General features: G+C 53.0%; 1 protein-coding gene and 2 long non-coding RNA genes across 4 annotated transcripts in view; 1 reads left to right on the forward strand and 2 right to left on the reverse strand.

Annotated features, from left to right (window-relative positions):
* Positions 1-11,676: 11,676 nt before the first annotated feature.
* Positions 11,677-23,455, reverse strand: AP2S1 (adaptor related protein complex 2 subunit sigma 1). 2 transcript variants are annotated; one of them, XM_040457494.1, is made up of 5 exons: positions 23,323-23,455; positions 18,786-18,935; positions 12,594-12,707; positions 12,219-12,278; positions 11,677-12,042 (listed from the first exon to the last, which is right to left on the reverse strand). In XM_040457494.1, exons 1-5 carry the CDS (start codon positions 23,323-23,325, stop codon positions 11,941-11,943), a joined length of 429 nt encoding a protein of 142 aa, XP_040313428.1. In that variant the 5' UTR covers positions 23,326-23,455; the 3' UTR covers positions 11,677-11,940. The 2 variants fall into 2 exon arrangements, with proteins under 2 accessions (XP_040313428.1, XP_040313429.1); XM_040457495.1 differs by lacking the exon at positions 12,594-12,707.
* LOC121018668 (uncharacterized) lies at positions 19,121-20,734 on the forward strand. The gene is made up of 2 exons (XR_005785275.1): positions 19,121-19,228; positions 20,610-20,734. It is a non-coding gene; the product is annotated as an uncharacterized LOC121018668 (long non-coding RNA).
* Positions 23,456-26,437: 2,982 nt separating the features above from the next.
* LOC121019042 (uncharacterized) overlaps positions 26,438-27,464 on the reverse strand; it is a 4,745-nt gene continuing 3,718 nt past the window's right edge. The window contains exon 2 of the long non-coding RNA XR_005785411.1: positions 26,438-26,732. This is a non-coding gene — a long non-coding RNA (uncharacterized LOC121019042). The remainder of the gene's footprint in view (positions 26,733-27,464) is intronic.

The raw sequence follows: 27,464 nt of genomic DNA on the forward strand, positions 1-27,464 counted from the left end.
ATTTTTGAGAGACAGAGCTCAAGCAGGGGAGGGGCAGAGAGAGAGGGCGACACAGAATCGGAAGCAGGCTCCGGGCTCTGAGCCGTCAGCCCAGAGCCCGACGCGGGGCTCGAACTCCCGGACCGCGAGATCGTGACCTGGCTGAAGTCGGACGCTTCACCGACTGCGCCACCCAGGCGCCCCTAAACTTAGGTTTTAACACGGATTGCTGCGACATCTGGGCGGGGTGGGGAGGGGGGGGACAGACAGCGAAGGCAGAAGGGAGGAAGCCAAATCTCAGTCACAAGAACTTCTGTAGCGACTGAACTCTTACCGTGACTCGTGGCTGAGATTTATTCGGGGCTGACGATGTGCCCCGCGCGGCCCTAAAAGCAATTCGGGGCGCGGGCTCATGCAATGCCTCCCACCTCTTCGACCCTGCTTGACACATGGGCAAACCCAGGCTCCAAAAGATCACGTTGCTTGGCCAGGTTCATTCCTGATGGTTCCATCTACCGATTTATTTTTTGTTTCAAGTGTATTTATTTATCTTGAGAGAGACAGGGCATGAGCGGGGGAGGGGCCGAGAAACACGGACGAAGGACTTGAACAGATAATTTTCGGAGCAGGAAACTGAACCAGCCGATACATATCTCAGGGGCGCCTGGGGGGCTCAGTCTTAGGTGAGGCGGCCGACTTCGGCTCAGGTCATGATCTCGCGGTCCGTGGGTTCGAGCCCCGCGTCGGGCTCGGTGCTGACGGCTCGGAGCCTGGATTCCGCTTCTGATCCTGTGTCTCCCTCTCTCTCTGCCCCTCCCCTGTGCATGCTCTTTCTCTCTCTCAAAAATAAACATTGATTTTTTAAAGGAAGTGTTTGTTGAAAGAATGAATAAATCTCCAAAATCACAGTGCGTGTGTATGTGTGTGGTCTAGTGATAACAAAGGCTGTTTTCAGGATTCCAGGACAGCACGTTATTTTATTGTTGTTTATTTAACAATTTTTTTTTAATTTTTAATGTTTGTTTATTTTTGAGAGCAAGATGGGCAAGCGGGGGAGGGGCAGAGAGGGGGGGAGACACAGAATCCGAAACAGGCTCCAGGCTCCGAGCCATCAGCCCAGAGCCTGACGCGGGGCTCGAACTCACGGACCGCGAGATCATGACCTGAGCCAAAGTCAGACGCTTAACCGACCGAGCCACCCAGGCGCCCCAGATTCACGTTGCAGTTTTAAAAAACAACGCAGAGAGGGCGCCTGGGCGGCTCAGTCAGTTAAAAGTCCGACTTTGGCTCAGGCCATGATCTCGCCTTCTGTGAGTTCGAGCCCCGCCTCGGGCTCTGTGCTGACAGCTTGGAGCCCTGCTTTGGATCCTGGGTCTCCCTCTCTCTCTGCCCCTCCGCCCCCCCCTCCCTGTCTCTCTCTCTCTCTCTCTCTCTCTCTCTCTCAAAAACAAATAAACATTAAGAAACTAAAAATAAAAACAACACAGAGAGGGGCGCCTGCCTGGCTCGGTCACTAGAGCATCGCACTCTTGATCTTGGCGTCAGGAGTTCAAGCCCCACATCAGGCAAAGAGATTACTTTTTTAAAAATTAAATTAAAAAAATTTTTTTAAATGATAAAGAAATAAATCAAATACAGAGAGATCCTGTGTGCCTTTTACTGAGTTTTCTCCAATGGGAACATCTTATAAAAGTGGCGTACAGCTGAGGGGCGCCTGGGGGACTCAGTTAAGCATCTGACTTCGGCTTGGGTCTTGATCTCGCGGGTTGAGTTTGAGCCCCCTCTTCAGGCTCGCTGCTGCCAGCACTGCGCCCGCTTGGGATCCTCTGTCCCCCTCTCCCTCTGCCCCCGCCCCCCCACTCATGTGTGCTCTCTTTCTCTCAAAAGTGAATAAACGTAAAAAAAAACCAAACTATAGTACAGTTGATTCTCTTCATTCGCGGCAGTCATGCTATGTCAAGTTGCCGCAAATGCTGAGTTAGCGAATACTGAATCACGGTGGTTGGCGGGGAGGGGGGCGGGCGGGGGCTGCCTACAGTTAGGCTCTGGCCAGCTTCTGGTTACAACATGTTCACGAAACCATTAATATGTAACTTTGTTTTCTGTGTGTTTCTGTTTGAAAACACCTTACATAATATCCCTTGTGGATTCCTTGGCCTTGAACTCAGGCCAACAGCTCTGTAACTCACACCTGAGGGAAGTTCTTCTAAGGCACGTAAACATCGTCCATGTTTTCTCCGTGAGGCATATCCCAGCCTTCTTGCGCGTGGGGACTCTGGACAGCACGACTCTTGGGGGCTGTTTTAAACGGGAAAACCACGAACAGAAAGCACAAAAATGTAAAAAATGTGGCACTTAAATAGACCGTGAAAAGGATGCTTGTTTGCAGCGTGGGAGCTGCAAGGGGAAGACAGACCTGTAGCCCCGTTCAACTTCAGCTGGGAATGTGTGTTGGGCGACTCGAGTTTTTTATTTATTGACTTATTTGTTTCCATTCTGTGCATGTCTGGGAATGACCCGGAAAGTGCCGCCAGTATTGACTTTGGGGGTTTCCGTATTTGCATTCGCAAGTATGGAATCTACAAATAACAAAGATCGACTCTTCGGTATCCCAAGCAGGATGTCCTGACACTGACCGGGTCAGAATACAGAGCATTCCATCACAATGTCTCCCTCACCGACCCCGCATTGTCCTGGTGTGGCCACCCCCACTTTCTCTGCTCTGACCTCCTTCTGAACCCCTGGTGACCACTAATCTGTTCTCCAGTTCGTGGGTTCGAGCCCCGCGTCAGGCTCTGTGCTGACAGCTCGGAGCCTGGAGCCCGCTTCGGATTCTGTGTCTCCCTCTCTCTCTGCCCCTCCCCCATGCACTCTGTCTCTCTCTCTCTTTCTCTTTCAAAAATAAATAAACATTAAAAAAAAAAAAAAAACACCATACCCCTTAGCCATCACTCCCCAATCTCTCCATCCCTCCCAGCCCCTGGTAAACCACCAGTCTATTTTCTGTCTTTATAGATTTGCTGCTTCTGCAGATTTCACGTCAATGGATCATACGTTGGTCTTCTGTGTCTGGCGCTTTTTTTTTTTATTAAAAAACTTTTTTATGTTTGTTTATTTTTGAGAGAGAGAGAGAGAGAGACAGAGCCCGAGTGGGGGAGGGACAGAGAGACAGGGAGACACAGCATCGGAAGCAGGCTCCAGGCTCCGAGCTGTCAGCACAGAGCCCGACGCAAGGCTCAAACTCATGAACTGTGAGATCGTGACCTGAGCCGAAGTCAGATGCTTAACCGACTGAGCCACCCAGGCAACTCCATGATGTGTGTGGCTTTGTGCACTCAGTGTAATGGGATCAATCAAGCCCACTCTCAAAGAGAGAGGGGACAAGCAGGGGAGGGGCAGAGAGGGAGGCAGAGAATCTCAAGCAGGCTCCAGGCTCCGCCCTGAGGGGGGCTCGATCTCACGAACCGTGAGATCATGACCTGAGTCAAAATCAAGAGTCAGACGCTCAACCGACTGAGCCCCCCGGGCACCCCTGTCATGTCGTGGTTTTCAATGTTTGAAGATTCGGCGACACCAAGGCTGCCTGGATACCAAGGGATGTGTGGCCGCTTGAGGTGACATGTGGGATCGGCTTTCAAATAAGTCCAGGGCCCTGGGTGGGGTATGAGAGCACAGGGTTAACCCGTACGTTGAGGATGAAAAGCAAACGTTCGAAGCAACAACAAATGGAATCAGGGTGTCGAGTTATCTCGCTCGGCCTCTCACACCGGCTCACGGGCAGCCACAGGGGAAACAATGGCCCTGACCCCAGACAGGCTCGAATCCCGGGTCTGCCGCTCCCCGGGTCTGTGCACCAGCTAAGTGACTTGGCCCTCACCTGCCCAGCAGGGGACAATCAGACCCCGTCAGAGAACCTTCAAGTTGGGGGCCGAGCGCCGAGCCTTCCTTGCAGCAAGAACTCAGCAGATGGAAACTGGGGGGCCTCCAGCAGGTGACTTTGCCTCTCTGGGCCTCAGTCTCCTCACCTGTGAAATGGGATAGTCCTCTCCCCTACCTTTTGGGGCTGGGGAGAGGACTCATTTGCTCGTTCACTCATTTAATATTTCTTGAGCGTTTTCTACGCATCATTATTGAGTGTGTTTTTAAGATTTTTTTTTATTAAAAAAATTTTTATGTTTATTTTTGAGAGAGAGAGAGACAGAGCAGGAGCAGGGGAGGGACAGAGAGAGAGCGAGAACACAGAACCCGAAGCAGGCTCCAGGCTCTGAGCGGTCAGCACAGAGCCCGGCGCGGGGCTCGAACTCACAGACCGTGAGATCATGACCTGAGCCGAAGTCAGACGCTCAACTGACTGAGCCACCCAGGCGCGCCTAAGATTCTGTTCTTAAGTAATCTCTGTGCCCAACGTGGGGCTCCAGCTCGTAACCCCGAGATCAAGAGTCGCGTGCTCTCCTGAGTGAGCCAGCCAGGCGCCCCAAGGATAACTATTTTCTGTGGTGAGGTCAGGAAGACCAGGCAGGGGAGGTGACATTAGAGTAGAGACCTGAACAAGGTGAGAGAAGGAGCCACACAAATATCTGGGGGAACTGTGTCCCAGGCAGAGAGAATAAGTGCAAAGGCCCTGAGGCAGGACTGTGTCTGATAAGCTCAAGGAACAGCAAAGGGGCAAAAGAGGCCAGTGTGCATGGAACAGAGTGTGCAAGGGGCAGAGAGGATGGGGAATGAGGCAAAAGAGGGGACAGCGGTGTCGTTAGGTCCTTCTGAGTGAGGCAAGAGCCACAGGAGGGATTCCTATGTGATTTTTTTTTCGTTGTCTTTCTTTCTTGCAAGAGGAGAGAGGGAGGCAGAGAATCCAAAGCAGGCTCCACGCTGTCAGCACAAAGCCCGACGAGGGGCTTGAACTCACGAACCGTGAGATCGTGGCCTGAGCTAGAGTCGGATGTTCAACCAACTGAGCCACCCAAGCGCCCCGCAGAAGGGATTCAGAGAAGCAAGTGACATCGTGCACTTCCTGCAAAAGGGTTCTGCCATCGCGTAAGGAACCTTCTGCCCCGGTTAAGGTGACCGCCATGGCTAAGGTGAGGGACAATGGCTCTGGGGCCGGGGTGGTGGCTGTGGGGGGTCAGGCTTCGGATACATTCTGAAGGTCAAACCCACAGGACTTCCTGCTGGCTGGGATGTGGGCCGTGCGATGCAGAGGTGAGTCATGAGGCCCTTCAAAGTTTCCAGCCCGCGTGTCTGGAAGGATGTCTGTGCCGCCCGAGAAAGTAGGCGACTCAAGCCACTGAGCATGAGCTGCACACCGGAAGTGCCTGACATGCGCTAGGGCGATTAGAGAGGATGTGGTCGGCCAAGGGCGGGCGTCACGGGGGAAGGAAAGGCACGGCTGACCCTGGCCACCCTTGACAAGACTCAGACAAGTGCTGGGCACAGAGCCACCCTTGTCTTCCACCTCCCGTTTCCCTCTGGCCTGGGCCGGCCTCTCCCTTGCCCAGGCCGGAAAGAAAGAATTTCTCCCGTCTTTACCTTGAATTCACTCTCAGCCAGGTCGATGAAGCTCCCACCCCCCTTCTGCCAGGCCCGTCTTCACCCAGGGGGCTGATAACTACAGATAGGTTACATCGCAGATGTTTGGTATATGGTGTGAGGTAGAGATCTCCCATCTCATAACCTGCCTCCTCTCCTCATCTTCTGGAACTTCCAGAAAAGACTCCCTCTTTTGCACGGTTATTCATTCAGTTTTGTCTTGTTCTTTTTTTTTTTTTAACTTTTTAATGTGTATTTATTTTTGAGAGAGAGAGAGACAGAGGCAGAGACAGAGTGCAAGCCGGGGAGGGGCAGAGGGAGAGGGAGACGCGGAATCCGAAGCAGGCTCCGGGCCCCGAGCCGTCAGCCCAGAGCCCGATGTGGGGCTCGAACCCACCGGCCTGAGCCGAAGTCGGACGCTGAACCCACTGAGCCACCCAGGCGCCCCTGTCTTGTTCTTATTGATTAGCCAAGAGCTCTTTATATATAATGGACACGAATCCCTCTGTCAGGTACGTGGATTGCAACTATCATCCACAACTTGTGGCACATCTTTTCATTTTGTTTACAGTGTCTTTTGATGTCCAAAGGTTTTTACTTTCAATGCAGTCTTTTCTAGACAGCCCCATGTGGATAACCCACATCCTTCCTCCGTGATCTGAAAGGTGACCTTCTGTCTCTTATGAAATCTCCATGAATGTGTGGGTCTGTTTCTGAGCCGTCTGTTCTTTTTTTGGTAATGTGCTTGCCTAATCTTATGCAAATACCCTGGTCTCTTAGTGGCTGAGGCTAAATAATGATGAACTTGATTTCTGGTTAGGCAAGCCCTCGTATTCCTTCCTGCTCAAAAGGTTCTTGCCTTTTCTTGTAGCTTTGTTTTCCCACATGGATTAGTTTCCCGGGGCTGTTTTAAGAAAGGCCCACAGACCGGGTGGCTTAAACGGCAGAAGTGTATTGTCCCGTGGTACAGGAGGTCAGAAGTGTTGCAGGATTGGTTCCTTCTGAGGGCTGGGAGGAAGAATCCGTTCTAGGCCTTTCTCCTTGGCTTGTGGGTGTCCGTCTTCTTCCGGTGTCCTCACTTGTCTTTCTTCTGAGCCCGTCTGTCCCTGGGGCCAAATTTTCCCTTCTTAAAGGACACCAGTCCTGGGGCACCTGGGCGGCTCAGTCGCTTAAGCATTAGACTTCGCCTCAGGTCACGATCTCTCAGTTCGTGGGTTCGAGCCCCGCGTCGGGCTCTGGGCTGACAGCTCAGAGCCTGGAGCCTGCTTCGAATTCTGCGTCTCCCTCTCTCTCTCTGCCCCTATGCTGCTTGTGCTCTCTCTCTCTCAAAAATAAATACATAAACATTAAAAAAAAAAATCCCCATCTCCCTGATCTCACATCCCTCCCCAGCCACTGTTTTCTTTTATTTTTTTTTTTTTTTTAAATTTTTTTTTTTTTCCAACGTTTTATTTATTTTTGGGACAGAGAGAGACAGAGCATGAACGGGCGAGGGGCAGAGAGAGAGGGAGACACAGAATCGGAAACAGGCTCCAGGCTCTGAGCCATCAGCCCAGAGCCCGACGCGGGGCTCGAACTCACGGACTGTGAGATCGTGACCTGGCTGAAGTCGGACGCTTAACCGACTGCGCCACCCAGGCGCCCCCACTGTTTTCTTTTAGAGCAACACTTCCTCCCAGGGGTTTCTAGGGGCTTTTGTCCTGTTCTTTCCTGGGCTCTCCAGAAGCCGCTCTGATTGGTCCAGGGATCGGGCTCCACCAGCCCTGCTCTGGTCCCCGCTGACCCCACTTTACCAAATCCAGCGGCCGATTCTCTGCGCTTCTCTGATGTGACCACTCAGCAGCTTTTCTTTTTTTTTTCCACTTTCTTTCTTTTAAGAATTGAGGTATATTCACATATCCTAAAATTCACCTGTTTTTACAAAAAGTTTATTTATTTATTTTGAGACAGAGAGAGAGAGAGAGACAGCACAGGAGGGGCAGAGAGAGAAGGAGAGAGAGAGAATCCCAAGCAGGCTCTGCGCGGCCAGGGCGGAGCCCGATGTGGGGCTCGAACTCACGAACCCTGAGATCATGACCTGAGCTCAAACCAAGTCGGAGGCTTCACTGACTGAGCCCCCCAGGCGCCGCGCCCCCCTCCTCCACATTAGGTATTTCTAAGCGAGCCATCCTGACAGGGCCATCGTGCAGTGATCTGAACGGCACGGAAGGCACAGGTACTGTCTCCTCCTGAGCCCCCCCGGTCCCCTTGATTGGATGACGCCGCGCTGGGTGGCTTTCCTTCCTACGCACTGGCCTGTCAGCCTCTCTGTTACCCTCTGATCTCTCCTCTTCCTTTCTCCCTCCCCCGCCCCCCCACCGTGGTGACTTCAGCGACCTCGTGGCTGTCCATACCTGCAGCGTTCTAGCAACTTCCAAACGTCCTCTCTCCTGAACCGCAGACCCACCAAGCACCGCTCGAGTGGACACTCGAGCGCACCAACTAGACGTGTTCTTCCCGCTGGCTTCGCGCTCCTGGAAAAGGAGGCCCCAGCGACCCCGACGCTCGGGGCTGCAAAATCGGGAGGGATCCTTGATTTCTCTCCCAGCTGACCTCACGCTGTCAGCAAGGCCTCTCTCCGCCTTCAAAACGTGTCCGGAATCCGGTGTCGCCACCCCCCCCCTTTACTTCGGTCGCGGTGCCCCCTGCCCTGGCCCCTGCCAGCGGCCTCTGTCGCCCAGACTCTTCCAGTCACCTCACTGGCCTCTCGGCTCCCTGAAATCCCAGCTAGCGGTTCTCTGTTCCCTCCCTGGCTCAGCATTCTTGAGCAGCGCGGATGGTAGGACTCCGTTTCTATGAAATGTCCAGAACGGGCAGAGTCACGGAGACCGAAAGAAGGTTGGTGGGTGAGCAGGTCTGGGGGAAGGTGGTGGCTGGATTGCGGGGTGCCAGCAATTGAGGGCACGGGTGTCTTTTGGGGGGTGATGAGGATTTTCACACGTTGAAAGCGCCTGGGTGGCTCAGTGGGTTGAGTGTCCCATCTCGGCTCGGGTCGTGATCTCACAGTTTGTGAGTTCGAGCCCCGCGTCGGGCTCTGGGCTGATGGCTCAGAGCCTGGAGCCTGTTTCCGATTCTGTGTCTCCCTCTCTCTCTGCCCCTCCCCCGTTCATGCTCTGTCTCTCTCTGTCCCAAAAATAAATAAACGTTGAAAAAAAATTTTTTTTTAAATTGTACGTTTTAAGTGGGGGAATTGCATGCAGTGCGAGGTCGAGCTCAACAAAGCCGTCACCACCTTCCCCCCAAGCCCTCCCAACCACCACCAACAAACAATCCTTCCTGTGGCTCTCATCTCAACCCAGTGTCCTCACCACAGCTGGTGCAACTCGCTGCAATCTACCGTCCCCTTCCCGTCCCACAATCCCTCTATCTTCTGAACACATCACCTCCACTCTCCCCTCTGCCCACGCTGTTCCCGCCATGCTGGCTTCCTTGCGTGTTCTGCCCCAGGGCCTTTGCACCTGCTGTTCCCGCTGCTTGGGACGGTCGTCCCCTAAAATCTCCCATGGTTCACTCCCTCCCCTCTCTCACTCTCAGCTCCAGCGTCACCTCCTCCGGAGAGGCTTTCCGGACCATCATCTTGAACAGAAATGGCATCCGCCATGCTTCTCTGCCTCCTCTCCCTGTTTTATTTGCCTCCACTGCACTCGTCACTTTGTGACATAGTGGATACGGACTTGCTTATGTATGCATTGCCCCATCGCCTTCAGGTGACCTGTCCTGCTCGCTGTGGTATCCGCCCAGAGCTAAACAGTGACTGGCACATAGTAGGTGCCCAAGAAACAGGTGTTGAATGCACAAATTAGGGAACGCTCCCTACTTCCTTCCCTCTCTGAGCCTTAGAGTCCGCGTGTTCAAAGGCCTCCTGGTCACCTTTCCTGGATGACCCAAGGTATCTCAAACCCACTCTAGTGATGGATGGTCCCCCACCCCGCCTCCCCAGATATGCCACGTCCTGGAGCCTGTGAACATGACCTTATTCAGAAAAAGGGTCTTTGCCGATGTCATTATGTTAAAAGATCCTGAGATGAGATCATGTAAATTATCCCCTTTTTCATATTTATTGACAGAGAGAGAGAGAGAGAGAGAGAGAATGAGCAGGGGAGGGGCAAAGACAGAGGGACAGAGAGAGAGAATCCCAAGCAGGCTCCGCACTGTCAGCGGAGCACAAATCCCGGGAACTGCAAAATCAGGACCTGAGCCAGAATCGAGATGCCCAAGTGACTGAGCCACCCAGGCTCCCCAAGATCATATAGACAATATATATTAGATATATTAGATATAATAGATATTATCATATAGGGTAATTCCTGGAGGACCCTAAATCCGGTGACCAGTGTCCCTGTAAGAGAAAGGAAAGGAGAAGGTGCAGGCACGGAGGGGAAGAGCACGTGACGATGGAGGCCGAGACTGGAGGGACGTGGTCCCCGCCCAGGGGATGTCAGGAGCCACGGGAAACTGAAAGAGGCAAGGAAGGATCCCCCCACCCTGGGGTGTCGGGGGCGGTGGGGGGGGGGGGGCGGGGAGAGCAGGGCCCTGCTGACACCTTGATTTCAGACTTCTGGCCCCCAGAACTGTGAGGGGCTTGATTTCTCCTTTCACGCCACCTTGCTTTGTGGTCGTAGGTTACAGCGGCTGCAGGAAACTCACACGCTCGCCATGTCCCGAGAACCTCAGCATATTCCTCCCACCGGCTCTTTCCCCATCCCGGGGAGGGCCTCACCTCCCACCCCCTCGACAGCCGCACACGCTCCACCCTCACCCCTCCTCCGGTGGTCAGTCGCCAATCCCCGTTGTTTGAAGCCACCGAGTTCGTGCAAAGTCTACGCCAGCAGCGAGAAACTAACACGCTGTTGTAACGATTGTATCTATAAAGTCGCCTCTGCGGGCCGGCTGCTCACTGTCCGCTTCCGCAGACGTCTCTGGTGTCTGTGACAGGGCCCGGCCCGCAGCGGGCACTTCAGGTCTGTGCAGTGAGCGTTTGCTTCCTAATGTCACGCACCCCCTCAACTTTCTCAGGATTGACTTCACCCTCAAGCAAACCCTGCAAGATAAAATCTATTAGCGACCGCCGGGGCGCCTGGGTGACAGCTGGCTGGGTGTGCATCCGACTCTTGGTTTGGGCTCCCATCGTGATCTCACGGTTCGAGCCCCGCATCGGGCTCCGTGCTGACGGTGTGGAGCCTGCTTGGGAGTCTCTCTCTCTGCCCCTCCCCTACTCACGCGGTCTCTGTCTCTCTCAAGTAAATAAAGAAACTTAAAAGACAAAACCAGGGGCGCCTGGGTGGCTCAGTCGGTTAAGCGTCCGACTTCGGCTCGGGTCCTGACCTCGCGGTCCATGAGTTCCAGCCCCGCGTCGGGCTCTGGGCTGACAGCTCAGAGCCTGGGACCTATTTCGGATTCTGTGTCTCCCTCTCTCTCTGAGCCTCCTCTGTTCATGCTCTGTCTCTCTCTGTCTCAAAAATAAATAAATGTTAAAAAAAAAAAATTAAAAAAAAAAAAAGAAAGAAAAGCAAAACAAAACTCTTATCAACCAGGATGCCTGGGCCGCTCAGATGGTCAGGCGTCAGACTTCGGCTCAGGTCATGATTTTGCGGTTCATGAGTTCGAGCCCCACATCTGGCTCTCTGCTGTCTGCTCTCAGCACAGAGCCTGCTTTGGATCCTCTGTCTCCCTCTCTCTCTGCCCTTTCCCCGCTCGCTCACTCTTTCTCAAAAATAAACATTAAAAGAAAAAAAAAAAAGATTCTGGAGCCACCTGCCAGGGCTCAGAACAAACCCAGCTTAGCCACACTAGCTATGTGACTGCGGGCAAGTCTTTTGACCTTCCCGAGCCTCAGTGATCTCACCTGGAAAGCGGGGATACTAACGGTCCCTTCCTCATGACCTTGTGAGGATTAGGGAAGGTGACGTCTGGTGCTGTTAGATGTTGGCAGGAGTATTACTATTTTAGTAGCAAGTGCTCAGTGTCCAAATCCCTCGCCCCTCCAGGTCGGGCGGGCGGGAATGCACCCGGTGCACCCACCTCACTCAGGCCAACGGGTGTTAGTCGACCGACCGACCGACGACGGGTGGCGGGGCGTCCCTCGGTGCCTGCGGCTTCTAGGGCGAACAGGCGAGGGCTCAGAGACACAGGCCGGGCGGGACCATGGGTTTATTGGGAGCTCCACGCGTGCACTCACAGCGTCACACGACAAGGGCACGGTTACCCGGAAGGCGCGAGGTGGCCTCCACCCACGGCTGGGCCCGGAGGCGGTGGGGTGCAGTCTCCTTCCTGGTGGCCCGGGCCCAGCTGGGGCCTTCCTCCCGGGCGGCTGAGGGAGGGCACCGGGGTGGCCCGGGCCTGGCAAGGGGGCGAGCAGGGAGCCGGGGGACCGGGGCGGGTGGGGGGCCTGCGCCCTCACTCCAGGGACTGGAGCATCAGCAGCTGCTTCAGCACCTTCGTCTGGCTGGTCTCGCGGATCTCGCCGGCCAGGAACATCTCGTCCACGACCGTGTAAACCTGAGCGGAGGGAGGTCGATGGGACGGGGTGGCGGGGGAGACCCCGGTGTGAGGGAGGCCTCCCCACCCCCCAACAGGTGCTGGTCCGAACCCCTGATGACAGAGAGCCAGGAAACGGACAGGGGCAGAGGCACCGGGCGGCCCGCCCTCCTCCCTCCTCCTGACCGGAAGCCCACCTTGTAGAAATTGAACACCAGGTCCAGCTCACAGACGTTGTGGAAATACTCGTTTAAGACCTGGGGGAGGAGGCAGAGATGGTAAGAGCTGGGCAGGGAGAGACACGCAGAGAAACTGAGGAAGGGGGAGGCAGGGAGGAGGAAAGACACGGTGACAAAGACGGTCAGAGGCAGAAAGTCAAGGGCAGGGATGATCGGAGAGCGAAAGACGGCAGACAAGACAGACAGACAGGCAGAGGGAGGCCCCCCCACCCCCACCCACCTGGTCTGGGCATCCCGAGGGGAGACCAGGGGTGGTTCCGGGGAGTCGGGCCGAGGGCCAAAGCGCCCCTACCCGCTCCCCCGCCACCCCCCACCCCCCGCCTGCCCCTGCACCTCCACGAAGTTGTGGATGGCCTCCAGGTAGGCCAGGTTGTTGTCATTGACATCCACGCAGATGCAGAAGTAGAGGCCAGCGTAGCGTCGGTAAATGATCTTGAAGTTCCGGAACTGCAGGGCAGAGAGCCTGTCAGTGCCCAGCTGTGCCCAGGACCCAACGTGCTGGGCAGAGCGGAGCCAAAAAATTCCGTCCTTTATCCCATGCACGGTCCCTGAGGCCCTGCTCTGCGTCTGGCCCTGTGCCGGGGACACAGTGGTGACAGAGACAGGCCTGGCCCTCCCCTCGTGGGGCTCCCAAACCCACAGAGGTTCATCCACGGCCATCCCCAGCCTGGGGATCCAGGAGGGCTTCCTGGAGGAGGGGGCGCCTGCACTGAGGTCTGCACTGGGAAAGTAGATAAAGAGACAGATACAGGGGCACCTGGGGGGCTCGGTTAAGCATCCGACTTCGGCTCAGGTCATGATCTCGTGGTGCGTGGGTTTGAGCCCCGCACTGGGCTTTGCACGGACAGTACAGAGCCTTCCTGGGATTCTCCTTGTCCTCCTCTCTACCTCTCCCCCTTTGGCATGGTGCGCGCGCGCTCTCTCTCTCTCTCTCTCTCTCAAAGTAAATAAAATTTGTTTTAAAAAAAGAGAGAGGGGCGCCTGGGTGGCTTGGTCGGTTAAGCCTCCGACTTCGGCTCAGGTCACGATCTCGCGGTCCGTGAGTTCGAGCCCCGCGTCGGGCTCTGGGGCTGACAGCTCAGAGCCTGGAGCCTGTTTCCGATTCTGTGTCTCCCTCTCTCTCTCTGCCCCTCCCCTGTTCATGCTCTGTCTCTCTCTGTCTCAAAAATAAATAAAACATTTTTAAAAAATTAAAAAAAAATAAAAATTAAAAAAAAGAGAGAGAGATAGATATAGATACAAATAGGCATCAGGGTTTTTGGCCAGTATCTGAAAAATCCCAGCTCTGGGTCTGGTGTTAGAATGTTTTGTCGCCACCTGGTGGAAACTACAAAACATTAGTCCCTGATTTTTATGCCTCTTTTTTCCCTCCCCCCGGGCTCATCCTTCTGTTAATTTCTATACTTTGAGTATGTTTCCTTTCCATTTTTTTTTAAGTTTATTTGTTTACTTAGAGAGAGAGAGAGAGAGAGAGAGAGAGAGAGAGAGAGCCGGGGAGGGGCAGGGAGCGAGGGAGAATCCCAAGCAGGCGTGGGGCTCAATCTCAGGACCCTGACATCATGACCTGAACAGAAATCAAGAGTCGGAAGATTCACCGATTGAGCCACCCAGGCGCCCAGCATTCTGTTTTTTCTGAAAGCTCTCCGTCTCCCACTGTCACCCTCCCGGCTTGTTTCTATGCCTCAGTTTTAAATTTGAAGGCGGGGGCGCCTGGGTGGCGCAGTAGGTTAAGCGTCCGACTTCAGCCAGGTCACGATCTCACGATATGTGAGTTCGAGCCCCGCGTCGGGCTCTGGGCTGATGGCTCGGAGCCTGGAGCCTGTTTCCGATTCTGTGTCTCCCTCTCTCTCTGCCCCTCCCCCGTTCATGCTCTGTCTCTCTCTGTCCCAAAAATAAATAAACGTTGAAAAAAAATAATAATAAATAAATAAATAAATTTGAAGGCTTCTCGGGGAAGCTGGGTGGCTCACTCAGTTGAGCGTCGACTCTTGATTTCGGCTCGGGTCATGATCTCAGGGTCCTGGGATCGAGCCCCAAGTCAGGCTCTGCACTGAGCGCCTGCTTGGAGTTCTCTCTCTCCCTCTCCCTCTGCCCCTCCCCATGGGCACCTTGTGTGCTCTCTCTCTCTCTCTCTCTCTCTCTCTCAGGGATCCGGCCCCCCACACCTTCACGCCTTCTCCTGCTATATACTCTCAGATGAGTCTCTTCCCGCAGGCTGGGGCACGCCCCCTCTGAACTGCCCCCACCACGGGGCCCCCATCCCCACCCTGACCACTCCAGGCGTCACTGTCCGGGGGCAGGTCTGTCTCCTCACTGGACTGAGCCGGGGCTGTCACCACTGTGTCCCCAGCACCACCCCGCATGGGAAGAAGGCCAAGCCCTAATCCCTGGAATCCGTGAAGAGGTGACCTTACATGGCAAAAGAGGTTGTGCAGGTGTGCTAAGGATCTTGAGACGGGGCGATCTGGGATTATCCCGACGGGGCCCAGAGCAATTCCACAAGGATCCTTATAAGGGAAAGAAGACGATGGGAGAGTGTGGGTGGGAGAGAGAGATCAAGAGGCTACGCTGCCACCTTTGAAGCTGGAGAAGGGGGCCCCCCCGTGCGGAGGAACGCGGGCCGCCTCCAGAAGTGGGGGAAAGGCAAGGAAACAGACTCTCCCCGGAGCCCGGGACCATTGTGGGCGCCCGACCTCAAGAACTGCTGAGACAACGAATCTGTGTTGTTTGGAGCCACTAAGTTTAGTAATTTGTTACCACAGGGGCGCCTGGGTGGCTCAGTCGGTTAAGTGTCCCAACTCTTGGATCTCGGCTCAGGTCATGATCTCACGGTCAGCAAGTTCGAGCCGCACATCGGGCTCGGCGCTGGTGGCGTGGAGCCTGCTTGGGATTCTGCCTCTCCTTCTCACCTACCCTCCCTCACTTGTGTGCGTGCTCGCTCTCTCGCTCGCTCGCTCTCTCTCTCAAAATAAATAAATAAATAAACCAGAAGAAAAAAGTGATTTGTTACCACAGCAAAAGGAATCTAATATAGGTGCTAAGGAATAGGCATTCATGAACAAACAAGGGGAAGAAAGTTTGGGTGGCCTGGGCCTTCTCGTTGGGTACTCATGCTTAGGTTTTCCTCTCACAAGTCCCCTCCTCCAGGAAGCCTGCCCTGATCTCAGTCTCCTACCCCTGATCCTTCCCACTTGGTTGGGGGAGGGACCAATTCTCTCTTTTTAAAAAAAAAATTTTTTTTAACTTTTATTTATTTTTGAGACAGAGAGAGACAGAGCATGAACGGGGGAGGGGCAGAGAGAGAGGGAGACACAGAATCGGAAGCAGGCTCCAGGCTCTGGGCCATCAGCCCAGAGCCCGACGCGGGGCTCGAACTCCCGGACCGCGAGATCGTGACCTGAGCTGAAGTCGGACGCTTAACCGACTGAGCCACCCAGGCGCCCCACCAATTCTCTCTTATTCCCCACTGCATTCCCTCCCCCGGGAACCCCTCCCTGAGCCTCAGGCTGAGTCAGGCGCCCTCTTCCCACCCGGCTGCTCCGTCCCAGCCCTGCCCTCTCTGGGTGGTGGTGGGAGAGAGTGGGAAATAAACGCACAAAGGAACAAATGAATGAATTAATGGCCTACATTGGGAGGAACCGAAGATCTGGGCGTCAGGGCCCCTTGTGACCTTCTCGCCTGCCCAGCCGGCATCACCGACCTGCTCCTGGTCCCTCAGCACTCCGAGCAGGAGGCCCACTATGCTGGCAGCAGGGGACGGGGCATCCGCCCCCTCCTTCCATCCTGCACCTGCTGCACCGGCTCTCGCCCCGTCGCCCCGCTCCCCGCAAGGCCCCCCATCTCGTCCTCCTCCTGGAAACCCTTTTCTCTAGGCTGCTGGGACCCCCGAATCTCCTGGCTTTCCTCTGCCTCCTCACCTCCCGCCTCTACATATGGCCTCTCTTCTCTCCTTTGTTCCCCTCTGTCGATCGTCACCACCCCCCCAACCCCGCTAAGTCCCTCGGCCTTCCTTGCCCGCAGTGCGCAGAACCTTCCAGATCACCACATCCTGCCCAAACTCCGGTTCATCACTCCGTCCTGGACTCTCCGCTGGGGTGTGAACAGACACCTCACTCCTGGCCTTCGCCCTCAACCTGCTCTTTCCTGAGCTAGCCCACCTCCCTTCTCTGCTCGAAACCCTCCCTGAGCAGCCACCGGCACTCGTAAGAGCTCAAGTCTTAGGAGGCCCACGAGGCCCCAGGTGATCTGTCTCTGTTACCTCTTTGACCTCATCGGCCCTCCTCCCTGCCTTACAGCACCTCAGACCCACTAGCTTTCTTGCTATCCCACGAATGCCCCACTAGGTTCCCGCCTCAGGGCCTTTGCTCGCTACTCCTTGCTGGCTACTCCCTGGGTTGGGAGGGCTCCCTCCCTCTCAGATATCATCTCCTGCCACTTCTTCGGCCCCTTCAGGTCTTGGCTCCAATGCTACCGTTTCCAGACTTCCTCCTTAAATCCCTGACACCTGCATTCCGACCCCCGCGGTACACACGCCAGCACTTCACCTCCCACAGATGACGCTTTTGCTCCCCGGCACCTATCACCACCCGCCAGGCTCTACCTTTGTCACCAGGCTCCCTCTGACCAGAACATCAGTGCCCTCAGGGCGGGGACTTGGATCTTTCAGTTCCCGCACCCAGAACAGTGCCCGGCGGAGGCGCCTGGGTGGCTCGGTTGGTTAAGCGTCCGACTTCGGCTCAGGTCATGATCTCACAGTTCGTTGAGTTCGAGCCCCGCGTTGGGCTCTCTGGTGTCAGCGCAGAGCCCGCTTCAGCGCCTCTGTCTCCCCCTCTCTCAGCCTCTCCCCTGCTCTATCTCAAAAATAATAAACATAAACGTAATAATAATAATAGTAAGGAACAGTGCCCGGCATACAGTAGGCCCCCATTAAATGTGTTGAACTTACAGCCTGGCTGATGCCGTGGGAATTAAAGACACAGCCTTCCTGATTTAAAGACCCTGGGCTGGTTCAGGCAGTATAGCCTGCAACTCTTGATCTCAGGGTCATGAGTTCAAGCCCCCTGTTGGGTATGGAGATTACTTAAAATGAACGAATGAATGAATGAATGAATGAACGAACGAACGAACCTGAGACATAGCAACAAACAGCCATACAAGATCCTTGACTGGCTCTGAATAATCAGCTACGACAATCTGGGGGACATTTAACTATTGATTGGGTATTAGAGTAAATAAGGGAGTATGATTACTTTCATCAGGTCGGCTAATGATATTGCGGTAATGTAAGGAAGCATCTTTATTTTCTGAGATAATTAGGAGTGAAAAGTCATCATCTCTGTCACTTAATTTCAAACACTACAGCAAGGGATAGTTCGCTACCTTAGTCTCTACTGGTGTGTGTGTGTGTGTGTTTCTAGAGTTTTATTTCGTTTTTAAGATTTTATTTATTTTTTTTTAAATTTTTTTTTTCAACGTTTATTTATTTTTGGGACAGAGAGAGACAGAGCATGAACGGGGGAGGAGCAGAGAGAGAGGGAGACACAGAATCGGAAACAGGCTCCAGGCTCCGAGCCATCAGCCCAGAGCCCGACGCGGGGCTCGAACTCACGGACCGCGAGATCGTGACCTGGCTGAAGTCGGACGCTTAACTGACTGCGCCACCCAGGCGCCCCTAAGATTTTATTTTTAAGCAATCTCTACACCCAATGTGGGGCTAAACTCACAACCCTGAGATCAAGAGTCACGTGCTCCACTGACTGAACCAGCCAGGTACCTGGGCGCCCTCATTTTTATAGTAATTTTTTAAAGTAAGTTTCTTTTTAATGTTTATTTACCTTTGAGAGAGAGAGAGAGAGAGCAAGCGAGCACGAATGGGGGACAGGCAGAGAGAGAGGGAGATACAGAATCTGAAGCAGGCTCCAGGCTCTGAGCTGTCAGCACAGAGCCCCACGCGGGGCTCGAACCCAGGACCTCTGAGATCATGACCTGAGCCAAAGTCAGACGTTTAACCATCTGGGCCACCCCAGGCGCCCCTTTATAGGAAGTTTTAAAAAGGCACGAGAAAAAAAAAAAAATCCTTCAGCCAAAAGAAAAAGAAAAGGTAGAGCCAAAGGGTGAGATATTAATACAGATGAAATCTGGATAGTGGGTGTATGAATCTTCAACCAACTTCCTTCTCACTGTATTAATCTGTATGTTCGAAAATCTTCACAACGTGGGGACCCTGGCGCCTGGTAGAGCGTGTGACTCTTGGTCTCGGGGTTGTGGGTTCAAGCCCCACGTTGGGTGTAGGGATGACTTAAAACTAAAATCTTAAAAAAAATTTTTTTTCCCACAATGAAAAGTTCTTTGCAAAGAAGGAAGATCGCCAGCTCAAAGCGTGTTGAGGGAATGAACGCGGGAAGGAAAAGAGGGCCCCAGGGGTTCCTGCCTGTAGGCGTCGGGCAGGAGGCTGGGCAGGAAGGACGGGTGGAGGGAAGCAGGCGAGTGTGGGAGGCATGGGGGGGGGGGGCAGGGGAGCATCACCTCCACAAAGTTGGTGTGTTTGGCATCTCGGACAGTGACCACGGCGTGCACCTCCTCGATCAGCTTCTGTTTCTCGTCGTCATCGAACTGCATGTACCACTTGGCCAGGCGCGTCTTGCCCGCCCGGTTCTGGATGAGGATGAAGCGGATCTGGGGACAGCAGGAGAAAGCGGAAGTGAGTGTGGCGGGGAGAGAGGGCTGGTCCAGGATGCCCCGCCCCAAAGCCCCGCCCATTCCCACGGGCCACGCCTGTAGACAGGGGCCACGCCTCCTGCCGCCTGCCCTCTGGGGTCTCAACTGCTCCCCGGAGCCCGGTGGTCCCAACACCCCAAGGGAGTGACTTTTCCCACTCCCTGGCCCTGAGGCCCAGGCTCCGCTATCTTTGTCTGTTTGACCTTGGACAAAGGATCCGCCCCCTCAGCCTCAGACTCCCCACCGGCAAAGTAAGTTTCCAAGGAAGATCCATCTCGTCAGTGTTCGGTGGGATAGAGGTTTATAAGCTTCATTCAGGAGCCGGCACGTAGCATGCGCTCGGGAAATATTTTGAGTTTCAGACTTCTGTGGTCTGAATCCGGGAGACCCCAACTCTTTTCTTTTCTTTTTCCTTACCAATGTCTTAAATTTCACCCACGTAAAAGATACGTTTCTTTCTTTTGAGAGAGAGAGAGAGAGAGAGAGAGAGAGAGAGAGAGAGACAGAGCGCACACATGAGACAGAGCTCAGAGAGAAGGAGAGAGGGAATCCCAAGCAGGTTCTTCGCTGTCAGCGTGGGGCCTGACACTAGGCTGGATGTCACCAGCTAGAGATCACAGAGTCAGAACCTTAACCGACCGCGCCACCTAAAATTCACCCACTCGAGACGTACACAGTTCAAGTGGTTTTTAGTGCATTCATATGATTGGGCAAAAATCACTAGTCTCTAATTCCAGAATATTTTCATCACCCCAGAAAGAAACCCCCACCCGTGTAGCAGACCCTTCTGGTCTGCTGGCAGACAAGAACCTTTCTATCTCTATAGATTTTCCTGTTCTGGACATTTCGTGTAAATAGAATCAGAAACTATGTGGCCCTTGGTTTGGCTTCTGTCCCTTGGCAATGTTTTCAAAGCGCACCCACGTGGAGGCGTGTGTCCAGGCTTCACTTCTTTTCTTTTCAAAAAAAAAATTTTTGGGGGCGCCTGGGTGGCGCAATCGGTTAAGCGTCCGACTTCAGCCAGGTCACGATCTCGCGGTCCGTGAGTTCGAGCCCCGCGTCAGGCTCTGGGCTGATGGCTCAGAGCCTGGAGCCTGTTTCCGATTCTGTGTCTCCCTCTCTCTCTGCCCCTCCCCCGTTCATGCTCTGACTCTCTCTGTCCCAAAAATAAATAAACGTTGAAAAAAAAAATTTTTTTTTAAATAATAAAAAATAAAAAATAAAAATTTTTTTAATGTTTATTTTTGAGAGGGAGAGACAGAGCATGAGCTGGGGAGGGTCGAGAGAGGGGGAGACGCAGAATCCGAAGCAGGCTCCAGGCTCTGAGCTGTCAACGCAGAACCCAACGACCATGAGATCATGACCTGAGCTGAAATCAGACAGGCGCCCCCAGGCTTCATTTCTTTTTATGGCTGAATCGCATTCCACCACATGGTTATACCTCGTTTTGCTGACCCACCCATCCGTTGATAGGCATTTGGGTTATTTCCACTTTTGGGTGATTATGAATAAGGCCGCTATGACCATTTGCATGCAAGCTCTTATGTGCACGTTATGTTTTCATTTCTCTAGGGTATATACCTAGGGGGGGAACCGCTGGATCTTGTGTTAATGTGAGTCTCACTTTTTCAGGAACTGCTGAACTGTTTTCCAAAGCATCTGCCACTTCTCAAGTCATGGAACTCCTTGGTGCCTCAGTTTATCCACCTGGAAAGGGCCTCATAAAGTGTGATGGGAAGTAAACAGTGTATGAAAAGCATCTAGACCAGTACCGTGCCTGGTTAGGATTATGCGCTGTGTCAGTTCTGATTACCATCAGCGAGGGCTAGGAAATTTGTTCTTGTGATTCTGAAAAGCCAGGTCAACCCTCATAGGGCTACTATGAAAACGTGAACAAGTTAATGCCAGAAGTGCTTAGCACAGTACCTGTTATATGTACAGCCCTCGATACGATTAGTGATCATGGCTGAGAGGCATTTGTCCAAGTGGCTAAGAACACAGACTCTAGAGCCTGAATGAATCCTGGCACTCCTGGCTGTGTGTCCATGGGCAAGTAACTTGGCCTCTCTGGGCCTCAGTTTCTCCTTCTGTATAATGGACATAATGAGAGCACCTCCCTCATAAGATAGTCGCAAGGGTTAAGAAATGTCAGGGGCCCAGCACAGTGGCTGGAACATACTAAATGTTACACAAGTATTAATTCTTAGTGATATTATAATTCACCATCATTTGACTTTGAGAAAACCAAGGCCCGGGGCGCCTGGGTGGCTCAGTCGGTTACGGGTCCGACTCTTGATTTCAGCTTGGGTCAGGATCCCGGGGTCGTGGAACAGAGCCCCATGTCGGGCTCCGTGCTGAGCGTCGAGCCTGCTTGGGATTCTCTCTCTGTTCCTCTCTCTCAGCCCCTCCCCTGCTCGCACTCTGTCTCTCAAAATAAATAAATAAACATTTTTTAAAATTTTTAAATGTTTATTTAAACACACAGAGTGACAGCGGGGAAGAGGCAGAGAGAAGGAAACACAGAATCAGAAGCAGGCTCCAGGCTCCAGAGCTGTCAGCACACAGCCCGACGCAGTGCTTGAACCCACGGACTTTGAGATCATGACCTGAGCTGAAGTCGGATGCTTAACCGACTGAGTCTACCCAGGCGCCCCAAATAAAGTTAAAAAATAGTAAGAAAAGAAAAGAAAACCAAGGCCCAACTTCACCCAGCTAGGAAGCCCGCCTTTAGGCCCAGTTCTGTTTGAGACAGGCATGCGTACACCCATTTATAGATGAAGAAACTGAGGCTCAGAGAAAGAAGTCTCACAGCCACAAAGCACACCTGGGAGTCGAAAGGCTTTGCTCTGGACCCCTTTACCCTGGCTGACTCTCCGGGAGCCTCTATCCGTTCATGGGAGTCCACTCTCTTTCCTAAGCCTCACTCTCCAATAGTCCCCCTTCCCCCAACCAATCAAGACAGACAGGAACAGGATATTACACTCTCCTTCCAAGAACCCCATCTGCTGAGCCAGGGAAAACCACTTCCTAGCAGGCCAGGGGTCCTGGGTACAAAGGGAAAGGGCCTGGGCCTGGCTGGGGGGAGGCTCACTAGGCAGCCACAACCTGTGGGCAGAGCCAGAGATATAGAGGGTATATGGGGGAGGAGAGCTAAAAGAGCTGAGGGAGAATCCTGCCTCTCACCCCCAAATTCCCTCACACACCTCTTCTGTATTAGAATCTCTCCACCTCTGGGAATCTGCCCTAAGAGGTCCCTTCCCTCCTGCACCCTCACCCCTCTGATGTTCCCTCTGGATGCCCCCCAACCTTCCCTGTCTCTGAGCCCCCATCCCCTGGAGCTCTTCCATTTTGACTTCCAATTTCTGGGTTTCGATCAGTCCCCTCTTTTAGGCCTCAGAAGGCTTTTTACTGGGGACATCCCTTCTCTGACGCCAAGGCCTCCTCCCCTGTTCCAAAGGTCCGTGTTGCCTCCAAGGACCCTGTTTATGGGGGAGACTCCCTCGTTCTGACACCCACCTCCATTGATCTTGTTTTCCAGCTCCCTGCCCAAAGACCCATCCTGGGGGAGGGGAGCCAAATCCAATGCCCAGTCCTTGCTCCAAAAACTCCATTCACATCTCTCACACTTGCATGTCTAACCCTACCCAAGACCCCTCTTCTTGGAAAGACCTGTTCCCATTGCCCCCCAACCGTTTCTAATACCCACTCCGTACCTCCAAGCCTTCTCCTGCTTTGCAACACACTTCCCCTGACCCCATTCCCTACAGCAGCCTACTTCCCGTCTCCAGCGCCCAGGCCCTTCCCCTTGAGATTCTCTCATTCTCTTTCTCCCTCTCTCTCGTCAGCAGTACTCCTCCCGTTTCAACAGCCCCTCTCTTCCTTCAGTGTCAGTTTCCGCCTTCTAAAGACCCCTTCTGAAGCAGTCCCAGAGGTTTCCATTCTTCTCCAATTATCCTGCCACACTCCCAGAGATCCCTCCTCTTGGGTCGCCCCCTCCCCACCTCCCATTCCTTCTCCCCACCTCCGAGGTCCCGATTCACGAATCGCCTCCGCATTTCAACCCCCCGCCCCCGCCATCTCCAGTGTCTCCCGCACAGCCCACTCCCCTTGGCACTCGGTCGCCAATGTCCTCTAGCTTCGAGACCCCCGGTGCGCTTCCGCGCCGAGAATCACCACCCAGTTGCCCCCTTCCCGGGCCTCCAATCGGCCCCAATCCCGAGAGCCCGCGCCCGGCCCAAACCATCGCACCGCGGCAGGGGACGCTTGTCAGCACCCAAGCGAGCCTCAAACACCTGCACGCGGACCCACCCTGCGCCCGTCCCCAAGGTGGGCGCGCCCCCGTTACCATGGCGACCCCCGTCCGGACCCCAGCGGCCCCGGTCCCGCGGCTACTTGGCAGCTCCGGCTCCCGCAGCAGTCCGGGGTCCCAGGGCTAGAGCGGACTTCCGGCAGAAGAACGCGCCCGCCTTCTCGCGCACAGCCCACTGGGAATCGTAGTCTCAAGAATGCCTTCCCCCGGCCAGGCTGCAAGCCTGGGAAAAGGGCTGGTCCCCCTTCCCAACATGCTGCGCGACTGTCCTTTCCCACCCCACGGTACAGACCCCGAATGCATGCTGGGAGTTGCGGGTGATGGTCCCTTCCGAGGACTACAATTGCGTGACAGCCCGCAACGGGGAGTTGCATTCTGGGAAATGTAGTTCTGGTAGTCCTCCCTCCATCCCTATCCTCCCAAGGCGAGAAGGGCATGCTGGAAATAGTAGTTTTAAGTAAGAAATTGATCTGTGGGTCTGGGGGCAGAAAAAAAAAAAAAAAGAAGAAGAAGGAGAAAAAACTGCGCTGTGGGAACTCGAAATGTGACTCTGACCGCGCTCACCCAGTGCTTTTTTTGAAATATATTGCGGTTCCCTGTGGGAGATGGACAGTGGTTTAAGAGAATGATTTTGAGAGGACTGTGTGCAAATTCGGCCATTGCATTAACTAGCTGTGTGACTTTGGGACAACAACTTCACCTCTTAGCTCAATTTCTTCATGTGTAAACAGGAGTAATCAAGAGGTCACCTCGGCGGGGTTGTTTTACATCTTCGATAACTTTCCGAAGCGCTTATCACAGTGTTTGATACATAGTAAGTGCTCAATAAATACTAGCTGACATCACGAATGCTCATTGTTAACGTCCACAGGATAATAGGATCTTCTTACTTCCTATCCAGAGGTACAGTTGTCTCCTTTCAGTTATCTCAAATAGGCCAAATGTTTTCCTAACTCAGCAACTTTTCCTCTGTACTTTGCTATTGCCCATGGGCCTTTTCGCATTCATCCTGAGGCTGGGTCCTTTTCTTCCTTTACCTTAAACACCACTTCCACAGACCTGTGTAGAAGACCCTGCCTGCCTACAAAGGTCCTCTTCTCCCGTCACCGAAATTCTCTAGGTTTGATTTTTTTTTTAAGTTTACTTATTTACTTTGACAGAAAGAGAGAGGGAAAGGGGGGAAGGGCAGAGAGAGAGAGAGAGAGAGAGAGAGAGAGAGAGAGAATCCCCAGCAGGTTCCACACTGTAGTGCATGGCCCGATGTGGGGCTCGAACACACCACCTGCAAAATCATGACCACTGAGCCACCCAGGTGCCCCTAGGTTTGATTTTTTTTTAATGTTTTTTTTTTTAACGTTTATTTATTTTTGAGAAAGAGAGAGACAGAGCATGAACGGGGGAGGGTCAGAGAGAGGGAGACACAGAATCTGAAACAGGCTTCAGGCTCTGAGCTGTCAGGGCAGAGCCCGATGCGGGACTTGAACTCACGGACCGCGAGATCATGACCTGAGCCAAAGTCGGCCGCTTAACCGACTGAGCCACCCAGGCGCCCCTGATTTTTTTTTTTTTAACATTTATTCATTTTTGAGAGACAGATCACAAGCAGGGGTGCATTAGAGAGAGAGGGAGACACAGAATCCGAAGCAGGCTCCAGGCTCTGAGCTGTCAGCACAGAGCCCCACGTAGGGCTCAAACTCAGGAGCCGTGAGATCGTGACCTGAGCGGAAGCCAGACGCTTAACCGACTGAGACACCCAGGCACCCCTAAGATTTTATTTTTAAGTAATCTCCAAACCCACCCTGTGGCTCGAACTCATAACCCCAAGATCAAGCATCACACGTTCCACCGACTGAGCCGGCCAGGTGCCCCTCTAGGTTTCTTTTTTGTTTTGTTTTAATGTTTATTTATTTATTCCAGAGATAGAGAGAGGGAGAGAGCAGTGGAGGGGGACTGAGAAAGAGAGGGTGTGAGAGAGAATTCCAAGTAGTCTCCATGCTCTTCTCATGGAGCCCGACAAGGGACTCGATCCCACTAACCATGAGATCAGGACCTGAGCCAAAATCAAGAGTCTGACGCTCAACCAATTGAGCCACCCTGGTGCCCCAAGTTTCATTTTTTATAGTATCAGTGGGGAGACCCTCTGACTCCCTGAACTCAAGACTGACCTCCTAAGCTCAGCAAGCTCCCAGAGCTTCCGCCTAACTGTCAAATTCATCTTTTGGAAATTAACTAACGAGTTGCTGGACTGGGGAAAGAAACATTTGTGGATGAGATGCCTGTGCGGATGAATCAGAAAGTGCTCAACAGTGACCTCAGTTTCATTGTAATGTTGAAATCCCCCCCCTCTGAATATTCGTCACAAGCCCTCATAAGAGGAGCCTGAGTACCATGGTTCTGGGAGTCCCTGATCTGTCCCTCCCCGCCCCCCCCCCCGCCCTTGCTCTGTCTCTCAAAAAGAAATAAAAATATTTTAAAAAACACATATCATAGAACAATGTAAACTCAAAACGTGGTATTAGCAGAAGCACCAACACATTGGCACGAAAAGGTTAGGGATCATTTCTATCTGGTGCACTGCTGTAGGTAAGCAAGGTGCCCAGGATATAAAATTAAAGAGGCACTCTTTAGTGCCTGGGTGGCTCAGTCAGTTAAGCGTCCGACTCTCCATTTCAGCGGAGGTAATGGTCTCTCGGGTTCTTGAGTTCGAGCCCCGTGTGGGGCTCTGCACTGGCAGCCCGGAGCCTGCCTGGGATTCTCCGTCTCCCTCTCTCTCTGCCCCTCCCCTGTTCGCACTCTCTCTCAAAAATAAATAAATAAATAAATAAAATAAATAAAACCTTAAAAAAAAAAGGCACTCACTGTTAGGTGATGACCCTGCCCTTGCAAGAGTCTGAAAGTCAGCACCTACTTGAGGTTTGTTCCCTGGACGCCTTGCCTGGCTCACCTTAGTCCCAGCCTTGACGTCTAGCGCTTAGCTCAGTGCCTGGCATGAGTCCGGTGTTCCAAAAACATTTGCTGGATGAATGAGTGAGTGAATGAATGAATGAATGAACAGTTATCAAGAAAAACACACTGTCCCCACTCTGACGACATTCACGGTGGGGCAGGGGAAAAAGGACATTGTATCCATGAATTTTAAAATCACCTAGGAAACAGTAAATATTATTTTATCTCACACAGTTTCTGTGGGTCAGGAGTTCGGGAGGTCAGCTGGATGATTCTGGCCTGGGGTCCCTCGTGCGGTTTGCAGGGGAACAGATTCTGTCTGTGCCTTCAGGAATCTCATGCCTGGGTGGTTTGGAGTCTAAAGGTGATATTCCAGAGACACGGAAAGAAGGAGCAATCCTAACACTTCCACTCAATCCTAACACTTCCACTCTCGTATGGATTTTGAAATGATCCTTCCCTTTGCAAGATCATGACGGTATGCTTGCCCTGGGGAAAAACTGGAAAGAGTCAAAATATGCATCGTGAGGGGAAAAGTCAGTTAGTTTATGTGCAGCTACATAACAAAATATTAGGCAGTAGTTAAGTTGACAGAGGGGCGCCTGGGTGGCTCAGTCGGTTGCGAATCAGACGCTGGAGTTCAGCTCGGGTCATGATCCCAGGGTCATGGGATTGAGCCCCACGTGGGGCTCTGCATGGAGTTGGAGTCTGCTTAAGATTCTCTCTGTCTCTCCCTCTCCCTCTCAAATTAAAAAAAGAGGAAAAAGGAAAAAAAAGGAATGAGAGAAACGTGTATGCATTGACACGTTGTTGGAGACACAAAGGATGTTGTGGAGAGGTATCTCCACAGTGTACCATTTGATCTTAAATTCATTGTGCCAGCTTTGTGTGTAGAAAATTTTCATGTCTACAAAAAAAAGTTGTAAAATTAGGACAACGAACTCCAGTGTTTACTCGCCTAGATTCATGATTAGCTGACATCGTGCCCCATTTACTCTATGTACGTATGTATTGGAGCGATTCAAAAAAAAATGTTTTTAATGTTTATTTAGTTTTGAGAGACAGAGAGAGACAAAGCGTGAGCAGGGGAGGGGCAGGGAGAGAGAGATGGAGACACAGGCTCCAGGCTTTTATCTTATTTTCCCTTCCTTCCCCTATGTTCAGCTGTTGTGTTTCTTAAATTCCTTATTTTATTTTATTTTATTTTATTTTATTTTATTTTATTTTATTTT

Source organism: Herpailurus yagouaroundi, unplaced genomic scaffold (genome assembly GCF_014898765.1).
Source record: "Herpailurus yagouaroundi ecotype Mexico unplaced genomic scaffold, PumYag 220, whole genome shotgun sequence".
NCBI classification, from domain to species: Eukaryota; Metazoa; Chordata; class Mammalia; order Carnivora; family Felidae; genus Herpailurus; species Herpailurus yagouaroundi.

Bases quoted from the DNA above. Each gene is read 5' to 3' on its own strand.
- AP2S1 (XM_040457494.1), bottom strand. The intron at 12,708-18,785 runs GTGATGCTCCCC...TCTGCCCTGCAG, and splicing joins AACACACCAACTTTGTGGAG to TTCCGGAACTTCAAGATCAT. The intron at 12,043-12,218 runs GTGGGCTTCCGG...CCCTCCGCTCAG, and splicing joins TGGTGTTCAATTTCTACAAG to GTTTACACGGTCGTGGACGA.